The sequence below is a fragment of the Colletotrichum truncatum genome (genome assembly GCF_014235925.2).
Source record: "Colletotrichum truncatum strain CMES1059 chromosome Unknown Contig_0001, whole genome shotgun sequence".
NCBI classification, from domain to species: domain Eukaryota; kingdom Fungi; phylum Ascomycota; class Sordariomycetes; order Glomerellales; family Glomerellaceae; genus Colletotrichum; species Colletotrichum truncatum.
The window spans coordinates 5,854,171-5,870,921 of record NW_027222398.1 but is presented as its reverse complement, the minus strand read 5'-3'; the positions used below and the strand labels follow the sequence as shown (position 1 = coordinate 5,870,921).

Below are 16,751 nucleotides of genomic sequence, written 5' to 3'. Positions count from 1 at the left end.
TTAAAGGATTTCGTCAGTGGTTGGCATGAAGGGCTGAGGAGCGCCAGAAGATCCACACGGCATGACGTCCAGAAACAAAAGACGACTCATATCCCAGATTATAGCGGCGAACCTGGATTTTTTCGAATCCTTGAAACCTCCATGCCGGATGTGTTGTTTGCGCGTCTCAACAGCCAGTCTCGCCAGAAAATATCAGACTCTCTTGTCAGTGAGCCAACCTGAAGCACTGCTCCAGCCTGGTCGCCAAAATTTTTGACTGGGGACCTGCACATTTCCCAGGTAAAACAGGCTATAGGACTCTGATGACGTCATGTCGACGACATGCAAAGATCACGCAGTTTGAAGAAGAATAACATATGATTACTGTAGTAAACAAGATCCACAAAGTACCACTTTGGTGACTCGTGTCGCGGAAGCAATGGAGATGGGGTATTCGAAATAGCCCTCTAGAACGGTTGGATACACGGCTGGTGGGGGCTTGGGAGAAGAAGAAAAAAAAAGGAAAGAGAAGTAACCAATTGAGTTTTGACTGGGGCCACGTAAGTCTTCGACAGATCACTGCGGTTCCTCCGCGGCGATTGGCGAAAACGAAGAAGACGGTGATGATAGACGTACAACCGTTAATATAACGTTTTTGTAGATCACTTATGTAGAATGGTGTCACACGGACCACTGCATATATCGGGGCATGCATTCAACCCATGCACCCGGCTATTGTTTCCCATATAAAACTAACGGGGATGTCATTTTGTGCATGAAAACCTTCAAATCGGTAATTACCGAATAGACGGTTATATAATCAACCCAATAACCCCTAGACAGTCTCTAATGAATGGAAGCATCTTTTTTTACCCCATAAGTGGTGGGCAAATTGACTGCGTGACAGTTATGAGCCCAGTACCTCATGGTGACAATTACCAATTGAAAAACCGACTTCCAGAAGGGAGCAGTTCAGACTTATGCCATAGACAAGGGCACTCAATTGACGAAGTTACCGACCCATGAGACTTTGGCAGTCAAGTCCACCAAACAAAACATCAATTCCAATCACACAAGGCTGAACGTTGAAGTGTTGAAACATTCAATCACAAAAGAACTTCTGGTCATCAATTCATATCATCAACACTTATCAAAAAATCACAAAAAGTTCATCTCAACTCAGGGGGACTTACCACATCTGAGGAGTTGAACCCAGGACTCTTAACTTGAACCTTATATAAGTTCATGCTCGACCATACCACTGATACGCAGCCAGGAGGGTTGGAATTACGAAACGGAAGAGACACCTAGTTGCTCATTTTATGCCTCTGAAAGCTTCGGGCAGATAAGACGAACAGGTGGTTCACTTTATAGTCTTCGTGTAACGGAACCGATAAGACTTTTTACAAATTGCGAAAACTCCACAACCCTGAATTGAACCCACGAAGGGGAGCTTGCCAGTCTTACGGTCCTTGCGAATAGCTACAAGTTGGGTGGCTAGACCAACTACACTAAACGGCAGGTTCATTAGACAGGGGGGGCGTCTTGCGTTTTGTTGAGAATTGAGGCGTTGAGATTGGCTATATACCCTCAAACCTCTAGGCAACAATCGACAAAATCACCAACTTGAAACAAGAAGTGTCTAGTCACGAACTCAATCTTGGCCACGGCGAAAAATCAACTGCACAACGATCAGAAGAGAGAGACCAGTTCTCTTTTCAAGAGAGATCATGAATTCAACTACGGAAACTGCAAAATACACACAGCGGCTACAGACTGACAGCGACTGGAACCACTGGTTCAACAACTTACAGATGCTGGCAAACGTTCATGAAGTCTGGGACTATGTGAATCCAAAAGGAACCAAGATTAATACTAAGCCAAGATTGGAATTCCCAGACCCAAAAGACCTCAGACAAGAAGAACGAGCAAACTATAGCAACGTTATCAGCTATGGAAAAGCTATCTATCAAGAAGAAAAAGACCAATACAACCAGGTTCGGCGAAGTCTTCTAGAAATTCACAGTTGGATCATGAACACTGTAGCAGCCACTTATATCAGCCAAGTCAGCAAGGAGCAAACAGTCAGGGATATCATAAAAGCTCTTGAAAAACAGCTAGCGCCAGACAACTTTGGGAGACAACAAATGGTATTGGAAAGATATAACAAGCATATGCTATCAATCAAAAGAGCAAAACTTGGAGGATGGCTCATAATCTATCGAGAAATCATGGATGAAGCCCAAACAATCGGAATCCCTGCTCTCAGCGATCCAGTTACTCAAGTCTCTGAGTTCTTGAAAGCAGTCAAGCAAATTGCACCAGATTACTACACATCTGCCTCTTACGACTTCACAAAGCGATACAAGGATGACCCAACCTACAGTTCGATCAGCAAGACTGCTGGAATTGAGCAAGCTAACGATTTCCGCAGTTGGGTGAGAACTTTCCACCCAGACTGGTTGAATGCTGCTCCATTAAAAGACACGAGTTTCGCTACTTGGCAAGGAGAAAACGAACAAGGAATAAAACAGGGGGCAAAACGAGAGCAAAAGTGTGCAGCTTGCCCAAACGAAAGTCACCGATTTGTTGATTGCAAACATGCCAACCCTAAGAAGCGAGGCCCAAACTATCATGAAGATAATCCAGAAAATAAGAAAGCACTGGAAAGATTGAATGAGTATCTCCAGAAGAAACCACACTTAAAGAGAATAGTTGAAAAACTACGAAAAGGGGCAAGCGATCAGCAGTCTCAAAAGTCCCCAGATCGAGCAACATCTTCCTCAAACTGGAGAAACACTACACAATCATCATCCCACTATACTCAAGAAGTGTCTGATGGAGAAGGATCACTCTCATCTTTCGTCACTATCGTCAATCAAGGAGAAGCAAGTCTCTATTCAGGATTCCCACTGTCAGACAGTGTGATAGTAGACTCAGGAACAGGATTCCACATCTGCAACGACTCCTCAAGACTTCATGATCTCGACTACACAGTCACAAAAGACTTCACCACTGGAGGAGGAGATGTACATGCAATTGCGAAAGGCACAATGATCATCAAACCAAACCAAGGCGGCAAATCCAACAACAAGGAGATCAAAGTCAGAAATGTATGGCTTGTGCCTGGATACCCAACATCGCTCCTTGGGACAGAACCGCTGAAGCAAAAAGGGATCATCTTTACAACAGGAATACCGGGTCTTATCGACTCAAAAGGCAGACTTCTATTCAAAACACCAAACCGATATGGTCAATACATTATTGAAGCTGGCCCAGCTCTGCTGAACAATACCTCGTTCAGCAATACCGAGAAGACTGTGAGATTCAGCCCAACCGTAGAAAGGAAACCAACCAAAGGTTTTCAGTCAACAAGACAACCACTCCCAACATCATCAGCAGAAGCCAAGTTGTGGCATGAGAGACTTGGTCATCCAGGCGCTGAGGGACTGGAACAGCTACTTAAAACAGCTCTTGGGATACAGATAAAAGGAATCACAAAAGTGGAATGTGATGCCTGTGCTGTTGGGAAGGCAACTCGCCAAATTTCCCGCAGAAACCCAGACCATTGGCCAACTGCTGTAGGAGATTATCTATCTCTCGACTTCTTTACACTTAGCAAAGCATACAATGGGGAGAAGGTAATCCTGCTGGTCAGCGATGGCTGGTCAGGGTTCTTCTGGATAAGAACTCTTCGTACTCGAAAGGAGGGACTACAAGCTATGACAGAATTAGCAGCATACCTCGAGAGACAGTGCTTTATCAAAATCTCTATTCTACGCCTAGATTGGGAGGTTGCTTTACGCAATGCGTTTGAACTATGGGCAGCTGTGAATGGATATATGATTGAAAGATCAGCTGAGTACACTGGTGCTCAAAACCCAGCAGAAAGAGCTGGAGGTGCTGTGTTTATGATCATGAGAGCACTTCGATTTCAATCTCGCTTTCCTGAATTGATGGCACCAGAGCTGGCAAAAGCAGCAGTTTATCTGTCAAACAGATTGCCTCGAAGACGCCACAAGTGGCAGACACCATTGGGGTTGGTCAACACTTGGCTGAACTCTCATCAACAGTCTACCCACAAGAGGGCTGAAAAGCCACAACTAGCACACTTGAGGCGATATGGCTGCAGAGCTTACCCCTTGACACAAAACTACAAGAGAGGAATAGAAAAGTCAAACAAAACTGCGCCAAGAGCTCATATTGGCTATCTATGTGGTTATGACAGCACAAATATCTACAGAATCTGGATCCCAGCAATAGGAAAAGTCATGAGAACTAGAGACGTTACTTTCGACGAAAACACGCTGTATGATCCAAGGATTGAGGATACCAGCAAGTTAAGCCAAATGGAACTTGAATTCCAGTTCACAGAAATGGATATCCCATTCACAAATCCAATTGAACAAGACCTAGACACAGCTGGCTGGGATGGAGAAGATTTCAGCGATAATATTACCGGGCCACTACCCGCCTCGAATCCAGCCGCTCAAGAAACAACACCGGCAACACCGATGCAGGAGAAAGAATCAGGGGATTTTCAATTACCTACACCCACTTCTCTATCACCAACAGTACAGCTGTCAGATTCTCAAACAACTGAGGGGGTGAGGGAGACTCCAGAAACTCCAGAAGTATCGCCAACTCCAGAACAATCGGATCAAAGTGAGACCATAGAGGAAACCTCAACAGACCGACTCGAACTACAACAGACACCAGTCATAGAATTGGAACCAGAAGAAATCATACCACAAGATTCCTCCACAGTAATCCCAAACATAGCGAGAAGGGGAAGACCTCGTGGCAGCAGAAATCACAACATCTACAATCGATCAGCCCCTCTTGGTCAAACAAATCAACAGCCACCAGAAGCAACAAGATCATCACAAAGACTGAGAAGAGCAAGAGAATCCCACTTCACACTGCAATCTACGGATACAGTAAAAGGAAGAGATCAATGGGATGCATCAGCAGATGATTTAGGCAATCCACACCAAAAGACACTTCCACCAGTTCCAAAGAATTACAGTGAAGCGATCAAACACCAATACAGTCACAAATGGATTGCTGCAATGAATATTGAGAACAGATCACTATGGCAAATGGGCACGTTTGAAATGATTGATCTTGGCAATATTGATCAAGACACTCAGCGAATTATCCCATTGAAGTGGGTATTCACATATAAGGGCAGCAAAGGATATCTCAAGAAGTTCAAAGCGAGGATCTGTGTTCGAGGAGATCTCCAACCGACAAATGAACTAGAGACCTATGCCTCAACGCTTGCTGGTATATCGCTGCGAAGTCTCATGGCAATTGTGGCGAGATTTGACTTAGAGACTCTTCAATTGGACGCAGTCAACGCATTTACACATGCCACAATTGATGAGGAAGTCTATGTTTGGTTTCCTCCAGGATTCAGACAAGAGGGATACTGTCTTGCCCTGCGAAAAGCACTATATGGATTGAGACGAAGCCCACTGCTATGGCAAAAGAATCTGGAGAGATCATTCAAGAAGCTTGGCCTTATCCCACTCCAAGAAGATGACTGTATCTACACCAATCAATACTTCATAGTATTCCACTTTGTGGACGATATTGGGGTTATATACCATAAAAAGCATGAAACCAAAGTAAAAGAAGCAGTTCAACAACTCAAAAAGGAGTATGAAATGAAAGATATGGGAGAATTGAGTATCTTCCTAGGAGTCAGAATAATAAGAGAACGAAAAACCCGTCAACTATGGATGAGTCTCGACAACTATATATCTAAGGTCACTGAAGAATTCAAGATCAGAACCTCAACCAAGCGACGCCAAACACCTATGGCAATAGATAACCTGGTCCCAAGTCCTGGTCAGGCTACGCCAGAGGAAATCAACTACTATCAACGGAAGGTTGGATCAATCAACTATGCTGGAGTGATTGGCAGACCAGATATAGCTCGAACAAGCTCGAGACTAGCAGAATTCCTATCAAATCCATCTTCTGAACACCAGAAAGCAGCATATGAATGCTTACAATATCTTGAGGACAACAAATACCTCGCTATCGAGTTCAACTGCAAAGGGGAAGGAGTCCTCTACTGCGCCTCAGACGCTTCATTCGCTGATGACTCTGTCACTCGAAAAAGCACTCAAGGATATGTGATGATGCTATTCGGAGGTCCAATTCATTGGAAAGCAGTCAAACAACGAAGAGTAGTCACTTCAAGCACAGAAGCTGAGCTTGCTGCTTTGACAGCAGCCACAAGAGAATATATGGCAACCATTCGACTCATGGAACAATTGAATCTCCAATTAGATGATAAATACATCATGCAATGCGACAATAAGCAAACTCTTCGACTATTGATTGCTGAAAGACCCCAAGCGACTAGCAAATTACGCCATATCAATATCAACAACTTATGGCTTCGCCAGGAATTACAGAAGGGATCAATTGACTTTCAATGGGTTCCAACCAACGAAATGGTGGCAGACGGTATGACTAAAGCAATGCCAGCCCAAAAACACAACCACTTTATCGCCCAATTGGGTATGGCGAATATTGAACATTTGATCGAGAAGAACGCAGTATGAATCTGGAATTTGGTAGTAAGTATACGGAGTTCTGAATAGTATCATTTCTGTATTTGAATGAGAATACAGAGAATCAACCTACAACAGGTTGCCTCTCTGAGGGGGTGTGTCACACGGACCACTGCATATATCGGGGCATGCATTCAACCCATGCACCCGGCTATTGTTTCCCATATAAAACTAACGGGGATGTCATTTTGTGCATGAAAACCTTCAAATCGGTAATTACCGAATAGACGGTTATATAATCAACCCAATAACCCCTAGACAGTCTCTAATGAATGGAAGCATCTTTTTTTACCCCATAAGTGGTGGGCAAATTGACTGCGTGACAAATGGCCCTCGATGTGCCAAGGCACCCCACCTACTTTTCGACGAAGCGAGCTAAAGACAGTGCTTACCTAAGGAAGATCCGCTTTTCACCTGACACCGCGATAAGTGCTGCGCGGAGTGGCCAAAAACGCGTCGCATAGTTCCATTCAATCTCAACGCTACTCCCTGTCCTGCAGAATCTCGCGACCAAGCACAAACAGCCATTGTCCAATAACCACTGTACTAGGCGGATCTACATCATCGTCTCAGATCCTCGCTTTGGCCCAAACCAACAGGAACAACACACTTACCGAAAACACTTATTTTGAGATGGCCGAAGCTACGTCTACCCCGCGCATCACCGCGCAGTACCTCGACAACTTCGTCGGCCGCAACGTCATGCTCATCGGCAAAGTGGTCCAACTTCGTGGCGACTCCGCCGTTGTTGACGCAGACGGCAATGTTACTGTTATTTTGAACCGCGTAAGGCCAACCGAAACCATACCGTCCCCTCGAAATTGGGAACATCGTCTGAGGCTAACATCGATTTCTACCTCACACAGGATGTCCACCTTACCAATGGGAATGGTGCTCAGATCATCGGAAAGGTCAATCCTGACCTCTCCATTAAGGTTCTTACTTCCAAAGACCTAGGATCCGACGTGGGTATGTTAACCCCCGCCTGTTTCTCCGCCCCCCACGAACTTGGCCACAGCCAAAGTGTAGCAGCCCTTTCGCAAGCTCATGTGAATCACTACGAAGTTGTCGTATGTCCCGCCGGTCAGGTCATTACCTCTACCAAGCGGTGAATTTGAGGCGTTTGAAAAGCCTGCTTTTCTTCTCACTAGTCTTTTCAGTCTAGCACACCAATATGTCTAAAACCCATAAACTAACATACGCCAGACTACCAACTCGCCGCGGCCGTAGTCGACGCAACCCACCACCACAAATCTCTATTCATCTACGATAATTGAACGTCTCGGAAGTTTGGGCTGGTATAGGGACACGGCTGCATTGTTATTCCCCAAGCGTTTCGCCACTTTAAGCATCCGTTATCCGGTCGAATACGGCGACATATCCACCACGCAGCAGCAAGAACACAAACATGAAAAAGCCATGATATTATGAGCCCCCGGAGTCTACTCCACCCTATCCAATCTTTCGTGACGACATCGATCAATATCCGCCAGTACCAACTCATTCACCTTCCTCGCAAAGCACGGGGAGTTTTCTCCTCTACGCCTCAACCACCTACTCAGTCGTCTCAACTTCGACGCCAGGAAACATTTCCCGACGACACTTTGAGAACAGATACGCAACATCGCTCTTCTCGCACGGCTATTCTACTATTTTAAGAGACCAAGACGAGAGAAGATAGCTGCCTCGGGTGCTTGGCCGCTAATAACATCAACGTTCAGGAACCACCCTGACCCGCAGCTACGGATAGAAAAGAGGATAAGGAAGTTGCGGGTACCGCTGGAAACGGCCGAATTTGAGAAGCCAGGGTGGAGGTCAACGAAGTTGCTGCCGATTCTCGGCGGCTGGGTCATATCCTGAGCAGATGAAGCGTATGGCTACCGGAACAGCGCCGCCATGGGCAAGGGCGATGTTGTTTCAAAGCAGACAAACCGCCTTAATCTAGGTAGAAGTAGTGCTTAGCATCTGCAATTCAGCATTGGCCTCATGAAAGGTGGGAGTGTTGGCATCCCCTTTCCGAGTTACGTATTGAAAACTTTTAAAACATAATGGATAGGTTTCTCAACTCATGCTCTGGGGCCGAATATCCTACTTATCCTGCCCACGTCGGTAACGGCCTACTTTTACAACAAAACTCATAATGTGTAATACGGGACATGAATATCCTGACACTGTCCGCCTGACAGTCTTTCGCGTCTCTACTCCAGTCCCTCGTCCGCTAGTAATTTTTGTACAGCCTCCGCGATTTTCAGCATGGCTGACTGTTCAGTCATACCAGCGTGCTGCTTCTTATCAACTCTCGAGTCATTCCCGCTTCTTCGCTCGTTCCACCATGCAGACGCACCGCCATCGACGTTTCTAATTCCGTTCATGTCCATGAATGCTGTTCTGATTCTTGATGCCACTAGCTCCTCGTCCTCGGTCCCTGTCGTTTCTCTACTTCCTCGGCTCTTTGCCGACAAACTGTCAACGTCATCCTGTGCATCTCCCCCCTTGATATTTCGCAGCCTGCGAGTGAATCGTTCAAGTGCAGCCACCCGTTTCTCAGCTGCTTCTGCTCGCCCTTTCCACATAGCACACTCACGTTTTGCTGACCGCAATTGTTCGCTAAGAATCCCGACATCTACGTTTTCTCGCGTCTCTAGCTGACGTCGTAGCGACGCGGCCTCCTCAGTCTTAGCATCTAGCTGTCTTTGCAGTGTACGGGTTTGCGCGTGAAGCAACGAATTTCCACCCGGACTTCCTGGTCGCTGAGGTATCAGCTCCTCACCAGGCTGGCGGATAGACGAGGACGATGGTGGCCGAGGGAAGTTGACATGCTGAGCAATCGGAGGCTGCTCGGCGGGACTAACCATAGTACCCAAAGTAGGTGGGTTCCTGTCTTCGTTAAAAGCAGGTGCCTCGGTGGGAGCTTTTTGGTGGCTCTGGATATTGGGAGCTCGTCGAAGCCTCCCAAAATTTGGCTTCTCGGCTGAATGGGCAACATTTTCAGCCATGACGATACGTTGGATTTTTTGACTACTGCATTTGGTCTTACTACTTCCATCGGAGCTCTGAGATCGCTGCTTAATGCTGACCTTCCCTAGGCTCCACGCTGATCTCGCTAACTTCAGAGATTTTGGTGAAGGTGTGTTAGTCATCGAGTTGGAGAGACTTGTGACAAGTTTATTCGCCCTTGGTTGACGGGTAGCCATTGGCGAAGGTACGTACTGCGAGTCCTTAGAGGCTACCTCGAACATTGCCGCCATAGCCTTCACGCCGCTAGGCCTTGTTTCGGATCCACGAAACGATGTTAAGATACTACCGCTTCCTGTAGGTGTCCGCATTCTGGAGGGTGACTTGTCACGATCGAAATCTTCGTCTTCCGCCAAGTTTGTAGACCGGGTAGCTGTCTCTGTGGAAACATCTTCAACAACGCCTTGTTCAGAGTCACATCCACCACCTCTAGATGAGCCAAACGGCGAGGCCTCCGTATTTGGACCCATCGATGGTTGCTTTCCCTACAGCACCTTCGCTGGTTCTAAGCCACTTTGTCGTAAGCTGCTGGGGGCTCTCATCTCGGCATAATATTCTTTCGGAGTAACCTGATTAGTACTATCTCCATCAGATGCCCCCTCTGGCGCCATGTCCCTCCTTAAAGTTCGTTTAGGAGAACACTGTTTTATATCGGTAGCCGGCATATTGATTTGTGACGTCTTCTTCATGCTAACCGATAACTCCCTATGCATCAGATGCATTGGTCTGTTATCGGTTGGTGTTTGGGAATTTGCATTGAATCTGTTTTGATTGAGTTTTTCGGGGTTTACAACTCCATGGTTAACATGTCCGCCACACATACTCTTGTGTGTCAAAGACAAGAAACCCTCATCCTTCAAGCTGATGATAGTGCGAGGGCTTACGTTCTCCGGCGACAAATGTGTCCGTTCTGGTGCCATTTCTGTTGGGCTGCCAGAAGATGATGTTCCACTCACATTTCCCATAGCAAGTTGATGGAGGGCAAAGGAATCCAGTGCGGTTCCTTTCTCATTGCTTTCATTCGATGATCGTGGCGACGACACTCCAGACCGACGGGGGCTCTGTTTGTAGTTGGCTTCAGTAGCCCCTTGGAGGTCCTTAGACGCCCATTTCGATGAACTTCTCGCAGGGACAAACTCGTACGATACACGAGGACTCTCAGGAGAATGCTGACCTGGAAAACTACGAGGCTCGTAAATTTCATCAAACAGTTTCCCGCTTTTTTCAGTTTTCGGAGTCGAGATAGGGAGGGGTTTTCCAGGTTTTCCTCCTGATCGCTTGTTTATCGTCGGTTGCGCAGCCGTCGCCACATGCGAGCTGTGTGTTATGGGTCCTATTGCACCATGTACAAGCAAATTTGGGACTTTTTTAGGCGGGGTTTGACATTTTTTGCTTTGTGTACTGTTAAGTTTGCTGATGCTTCGGCTGTCTGTTGAGGTTTCCTCCGCAGTTGGCGATAGTGGATTAAGTGATTGTCGAAGCGAAAGCCGATTTGACGACGCAGAACGTGACACCTTAGGTCGACATCTCTTGATTTCAAGCTTGTCAGCCAGAGTTCCTGATGTCTTCGAAACAGGCAAGCCCATTGTCCCTGGTACGTTGTTAGTAACGTATCAGTGCAACGTGTAAAGTTAGCTTACTGGACGCTGGTGTAGGGGTATCAGGGGCTGGCGACCCTTCCCTATTCATTGAAATACCTGATGAGGATTGTTTGCTTCTCCAACCTTTGGGTAAGCCGATTGTAACAGGTCCGGAGCCAGAAGACCGTAAAAACATCCGTCGACTTGCACTTTCCGCACCCTGGTCATTTCCTGGCAACTTCGTCAGGTTTTTCATGTTCCGGACAACTTCCCTCCAATTCGCGATTAGCATTTCCGCGATGTTATTTGCTACATGAACCTTGTCCACTGGCAAGGAGATCGTATCTTCCTGCAGTAATCCTTTGCGTTGTCGCTCTCTTTTCAACTGTGGCGGCGTGAGGGGAAAAAGGAGAAGCCCTGAAGATGGAGTTGCGACCTTCATTGTATATGAATCGATCAAGTCACCGACAAGGAGTGGCCCAAAAACAATGCCTAGAGCAGTGTAGCCCATTAGGTCTGAAGTGGGCAGTGGCCGACCTTGCTCATCCTCACGAGCTGTCATCTCAGCGGCACGGCCAATGACAGAAAGGAGACCGAACACCGCACATATTAATTCTCGGCGGAATAGTGACTTGGTGGTGCTAATTGCTAGGGCAATAAGTCGAGCTCGTAGTTTCGTTTCTTTCGTCCTGCTCAACTCCGGCTCCCCTCGAAGCTGGCTTTGTATGGCGACAAATGCGTCAAACAGCGAGAGTGAACCAAGAATTCCACCGGGAAGAACCGAAAGAAGCTTCTTGAATGCTGATGCCACGTCGTGTGCCCCGGCGTTAATGTGAAGCGGAAGGGACGGGCATCGGATCGTACTGGTCACGTCTTCTCCTGTCCTGTCGTAGCAGTAATAGTCGAAGATTGCGTTGACTACGCGAAGCGACCCAGGAATTCTAAAAATGCCACGTGTGGTGGGACCTACATTAATATAAGTGATTGTTCGACTGAAAGAGGTAGGTGTTACATGCCATGTTGAACTAGGTACTGGGCCGTAGCTCGAAGGCAGGTAGGCAAAACAAGTGAGCCAGGTGCGTACTCAGAAGGAAGATAGAGAAAATTTTTGCCGCTTAGTCGGACCATTGTCTGAAGATCAATAATCTTTGGTTCTGATTTACGAGAATGCATTAAATGGTGCGCAATGTCGCTAACGCTTCTGTTGTATTTAATCGAACCAGAGGATCGTCGAGCACTTGATGTCTTACCAGACGAAGGTGAACGAAACACTCGAGACCACCACCGTCGCTTTTCTGACATGGTAATCGGCAGTTCAGGTCGCTGTAACAGTTAGCCAATTGTAATTGTCAAGGAGAGTAGTGCTCACTCCTCGCTCGAAGTCTTCAACAACAAGCACCCGAATGCCATGCTATACGACTGTATTAGTAATAGCCAGCAGGAATTACTGGGATTGATGCTGTGCTACAGAACAGCATTCAGTGCTGCTATACCTTCTTTGCTAGTCGGTTGTACTCCTGAACGAATCGCTGACGATCCTGGGTCTCATCTGTGTCAGGAAATAAGTTCAAGTCTGCGCTGGAAGACGTCCACGTCGCGCTGCTCGGCAGAACCCTGTTGTGTCGACCATCTTTTCTGTCTAGAGCGGGAAGCGTGCTCGAGTTGATGAGTGAGCTTTGCTTGGGCTCCAAAGGCCCCGCGAGGCACGTCAGAGGTGGTTGTGAAGGTAACGTGCTCGTCGGCGCGGTGCTGGCTAATTGGCTTCGTATTGTCCCAGTCTCGGGATCCTTAGACGTGACCGAGGAAGCCGATGGATCTTGGCGGTAAGTCTGCATTGGAAATCACTTGAGATGGAGTACCATAAACTATCAGATGGGGTTGCAGTGGTTGTATGCTATGCCAAGCCGCTGCAATCTTGAGAACAATTGTTCAGATGTGGTAGATGATGGTCTCCGACGCACTCCTTCACTGGGCAGCGTCATTCAAATATAAAGGTAGTTACTTGAAATCAGTTGGTGCGACCAGCTTGCTGGTTTACTCTTGCCTTGTGATTGAAGTGAATTTTGTAGCCTCACCTGAATGGTGCCTGCCGTAGTAAAGCCTACCTGGATGGAAACATCAGGTCAGTGGCCTATGCCGTCGCTGCTGTCGTTTGGTCTGTTTTCCACGTACCAATGCCTGCGCAAACGATAATGAACAGATACGAACGCAAAGGTGGTCAATCTCGACATGCTCTCATTCCGTAATGCATCCAGGTAGCCGACTGCCCCTTAGGTCTTCTGACCCTCTATAATGAAGTGAAAGAAAACGTTAAATATGCGCACCATCTGGTATTCCTCCCCGTTACGCCACCATACGCCTGGTACATGCTCATTACCATATCTACCATATCCATGTCATTCCAGCGAGGATCCGTCGCTCTTGGTTCTATGTAAATCCCAATTTTCCAGCTTCAAGCTCACTTGGTGTCTTCCTCCTCTCCATACAGAAGAACGTACTTCAGGATGTCAGAAAGAGAAATGACGCCCACAAGACGATTGTCATCATCCACCACGATTAGGCGATGCACTCTTGACTTGCGGACAGTGTCAAAAATGGAGTCCAGTCTGTCGTCAGGGCTACAAGTGTAAATCCCTGGAGAATCGTCGGGCCGCTTACAGAGAGCTTCGCCAACGCTAGACGAGAGCTCCTCATACACGCCGCCTTTGATGCATGGGATGATATCGACAGCTTCGAACACGTTGAGAACGCGGTTGTGCTTGTCGACGATGGGCACGCACGAGATGTTGTGTTTGACCATCAAATCGACAACGTCCAAAACGGAGGTGCCCATCTTAGCTGTCGCCAAGTTCTTGTATGAGCCCAGGCCAATCTCTTTGACTGACTTCTTCAGCATCACCGTGTTGTGTTCGTTGTTGACAGCAATGAACTTTAGAATTCTATACTGTGTAATGACGCTGACAACCATTTCACGACCAGTCTCGTCGTCGATGTCTACAAGGGGTATTCGGCGCGCACGGGTTTTGAGCATACGGCGGCAGGCTTCGTAGAGCGGCCTCATTGGGTTGACAGACACCGTTTCGAGCGGAGAGACGCCGATGGCCTTTTCGATATCTGCAAATGCTGTCAGAAAGAGTCCCTCGATGGACGCTTTGGAGCCTAGTCACCTACCTCGCAGGCTACTCAGACGGAATTGGTCCAGCTTGCTTATCTCATCAGGAAACTGGCAGTAGTATTGTATCACGTTGATAAAGTCCGTAGCTGTTAGCAGACCGGCAAACGCTGAATTGTGCGAATCCCATAGCGGCGCAGAAACGATTGCTGTGGTATCGGTTAGAGCGAGCAACTCGGCGCATTGGAAATGTATGACTCGTACCATTTTGAATAAGGATGTTAAGACTCTTTTTGATCAGTAGGTCATTGTCGAGAACGATGAGACGAAAGGAGAGCGGTAGCACATCGTAGCTGGTTCGAACTTTGAGAAAATCGCGGATCGCTCTCTAGACAAACAAGGAAAGTTAGTAATGGTTCGTTGGGGCCTAGATGTGCCCCTCGTGATGGCGCTGAGCAGACGGCAAACAACCCCGCATGCGCGCTGGCGACCAAGGCCAAAATTGGGCTCAAGCACGGCAATCGGAGGGGTCCAAGGTGGGAAAACGAGGGGTCAAGAGACGCAAGCAGCTTACCAGACCCTGCATCTGCTCCTTGTCGAGCGGGCTCGGAGGTTTTTCAGGCATTTTGCGAAGCACAGAGGGCGGTCTTGGGCGAAGGTAGGATGAGGGCGTGACGAAGGGAAGCTCGTGACTATGTGGTCTCGCGATAGACGCAGCGGTAGCGACAACGGGTGGTTGTGGTGGACCGGTACCGCTAGGCTGTTGCTGATGTGACATGGACATGGAGCCAGGACCGGCATTGTCCTTCGACGCCGAGGACGAGGAGGGGTCGTCCATTGTGTCGTCGTGCCGTGTGAGGAGGGCTAATGGCGCGCGTGGCCCCTCTGGACGTAGACGGACGGGGGACGGAGTAGGGGTGGGAGGAGTGCGGGAGGCGGGAGGCGGTAGACGGGAGGTTAGAGACAAGAATGGAATTTACGGTCGAAGAATCGGATGGGTTGGACTGGATTTGGACGCAATGGTGATTTTTCTCTCGCGCCGTTTCCTTTTCCCCCCTTCCCCCTCTTCCCCTCCTGCCAGCGTGCAGCGGTAGCAAAGGTAGCTAATTAGTGACAGCAGCCCCAACAGTGACAATTAGCAGTAAAATATGGCGGTAGAATGTACCAGAGCCCTGCAGCGCCTAACATTTACTTTAGCTGCATCCTTTTTGTCTCACCTGTAGATAAGGATAAAGACAAGGATTCGAGGGTGACCCAGCTAACAGACGAGGCGTCAACCGTCAGATTCTTGTTTTTTCCTGAACTTTTTGCTGGCGCTGCCACTGTCTGACGTTTTTTGAGTTGTCGGTGCAATGATCAAGTCACCAACGCCCGATGGCTACCCCTAACGTATAGTGCTGCTCCCGTCAAGGAGCAGCGGCTTTGGTTTTCTACGACAATAAATGATGATGATTGTGGTGGTGGAGGTTTCGTCATTGGTGATGGCTTCAGCGAATGGAATCCCGCCCTAGTTAAGGACCGGAAACCTAAGGATACATGTACATCGATGTCTTATCCGTCGCAGCTCCAAGCCGGCCAGAGGACCAAACGGATCTGCAGGTATACAGACGAACAGTGACCAGCAGGCAGCGAAGCGAAATTCTTTGCTGACCTTCAACTGGAGTGATCACTCAGGCGCTGAACAGCGGCTTTCGCACATTCTCAATGGAACGGAACCATGGCAGCCACACCTCACAGATACCGCCAATGCCGTTACTGTCTAATAGCATTTCTTTTTGAGAAACAATGTCTTGCTTTCGATTGAGCTTTAGGAAGGAGCAAACGTAATTTTAAACATTCCGACAAAAAAATCTCCATCCTCTCAGCCATGTAACGTCCGATTGCAGAAATAGTATGGCGGCAGCCCAAGCACAACCGCTATGTTGAGAGACCATCACCAGAAGGACAGGCACAAGTCAGCCGCCGTCCCAGATCTCCCTTAGCCGGCCTGTATTCGGAAATAACCATGCCCCATCGAGTAGGTATCTGAGGCGGGTAAGCTCGCGTGACAATGGACCCTTTGGACAAAGGCAGCCTTTCGCATCAAGGGTAGCAATACACAAGTCATCGGGTCGGTTTATACGCAATATAATGTGCAGGAGGGTGTGCAACTGTAATGTCCATATCAAGCTTCTACCTGGCAATCAGGAGAAGCTTCGTCGGAAGGCACGCACGCTGCACTTATGTGCCTGGAAGAAGATATCTAAACCGGTCATCACCACTGGACTACTGATTTTAATCCAGTGGAAAAGTAATAGGAAAAAGTGATGAACAGAAGGTGCCATTTCGGCCTCAAGCCACTGCTTGCTGGTATGGCTATCATCATTCTTCAGGACGGCCTTCTCTGAGAGGCATAACATATTACATAACTTACGTGGAATGATGAGGCGGGCGCGCTTGGCTAGTTCAGTACTAGATGCATAAGATTCATGGACA

At 47.8% G+C, this 16,751-nt stretch overlaps 3 protein-coding genes across 3 annotated transcripts; 1 reads left to right on the top strand and 2 right to left on the bottom strand.

Moving 5' to 3' along the window:
• Window positions 1-7,202: 7,202 nt before the first annotated feature.
• CTRU02_201639 (replication factor a protein 3) lies at window positions 7,203-7,846 on the top strand (the record flags this gene model as incomplete). The annotated part of the gene is made up of 3 exons (XM_036729109.1): window positions 7,203-7,355; window positions 7,436-7,538; window positions 7,776-7,846. 3 exons carry the CDS (start codon window positions 7,203-7,205, stop codon window positions 7,844-7,846), a joined length of 327 nt encoding a protein of 108 aa, XP_036579260.1.
• Window positions 7,847-8,767: 921 nt separating this feature from the next.
• On the bottom strand, window positions 8,768-12,999 carry CTRU02_201638 (RhoGAP domain-containing protein; the record flags this gene model as incomplete). The annotated part of the gene is made up of 7 exons (XM_036729108.1): window positions 8,768-9,963; window positions 10,408-10,917; window positions 10,987-11,175; window positions 11,225-12,130; window positions 12,415-12,487; window positions 12,534-12,575; window positions 12,658-12,999. 7 exons carry the CDS (start codon window positions 12,997-12,999, stop codon window positions 8,768-8,770), a joined length of 3,258 nt encoding a protein of 1,085 aa, XP_036579259.1.
• Window positions 13,000-13,622: 623 nt separating this feature from the next.
• Window positions 13,623-15,114, bottom strand: CTRU02_201637 (nuclear protein snf4; the record flags this gene model as incomplete). Its single annotated transcript, XM_036729107.1, has 4 exons — window positions 13,623-14,278; window positions 14,336-14,485; window positions 14,541-14,664; window positions 14,851-15,114. The coding sequence occupies 4 exons, from the start codon at window positions 15,112-15,114 to the stop codon at window positions 13,623-13,625; spliced, it is 1,194 nt and encodes a 397-aa protein (XP_036579258.1).
• Window positions 15,115-16,751: the final 1,637 nt, after the last annotated feature.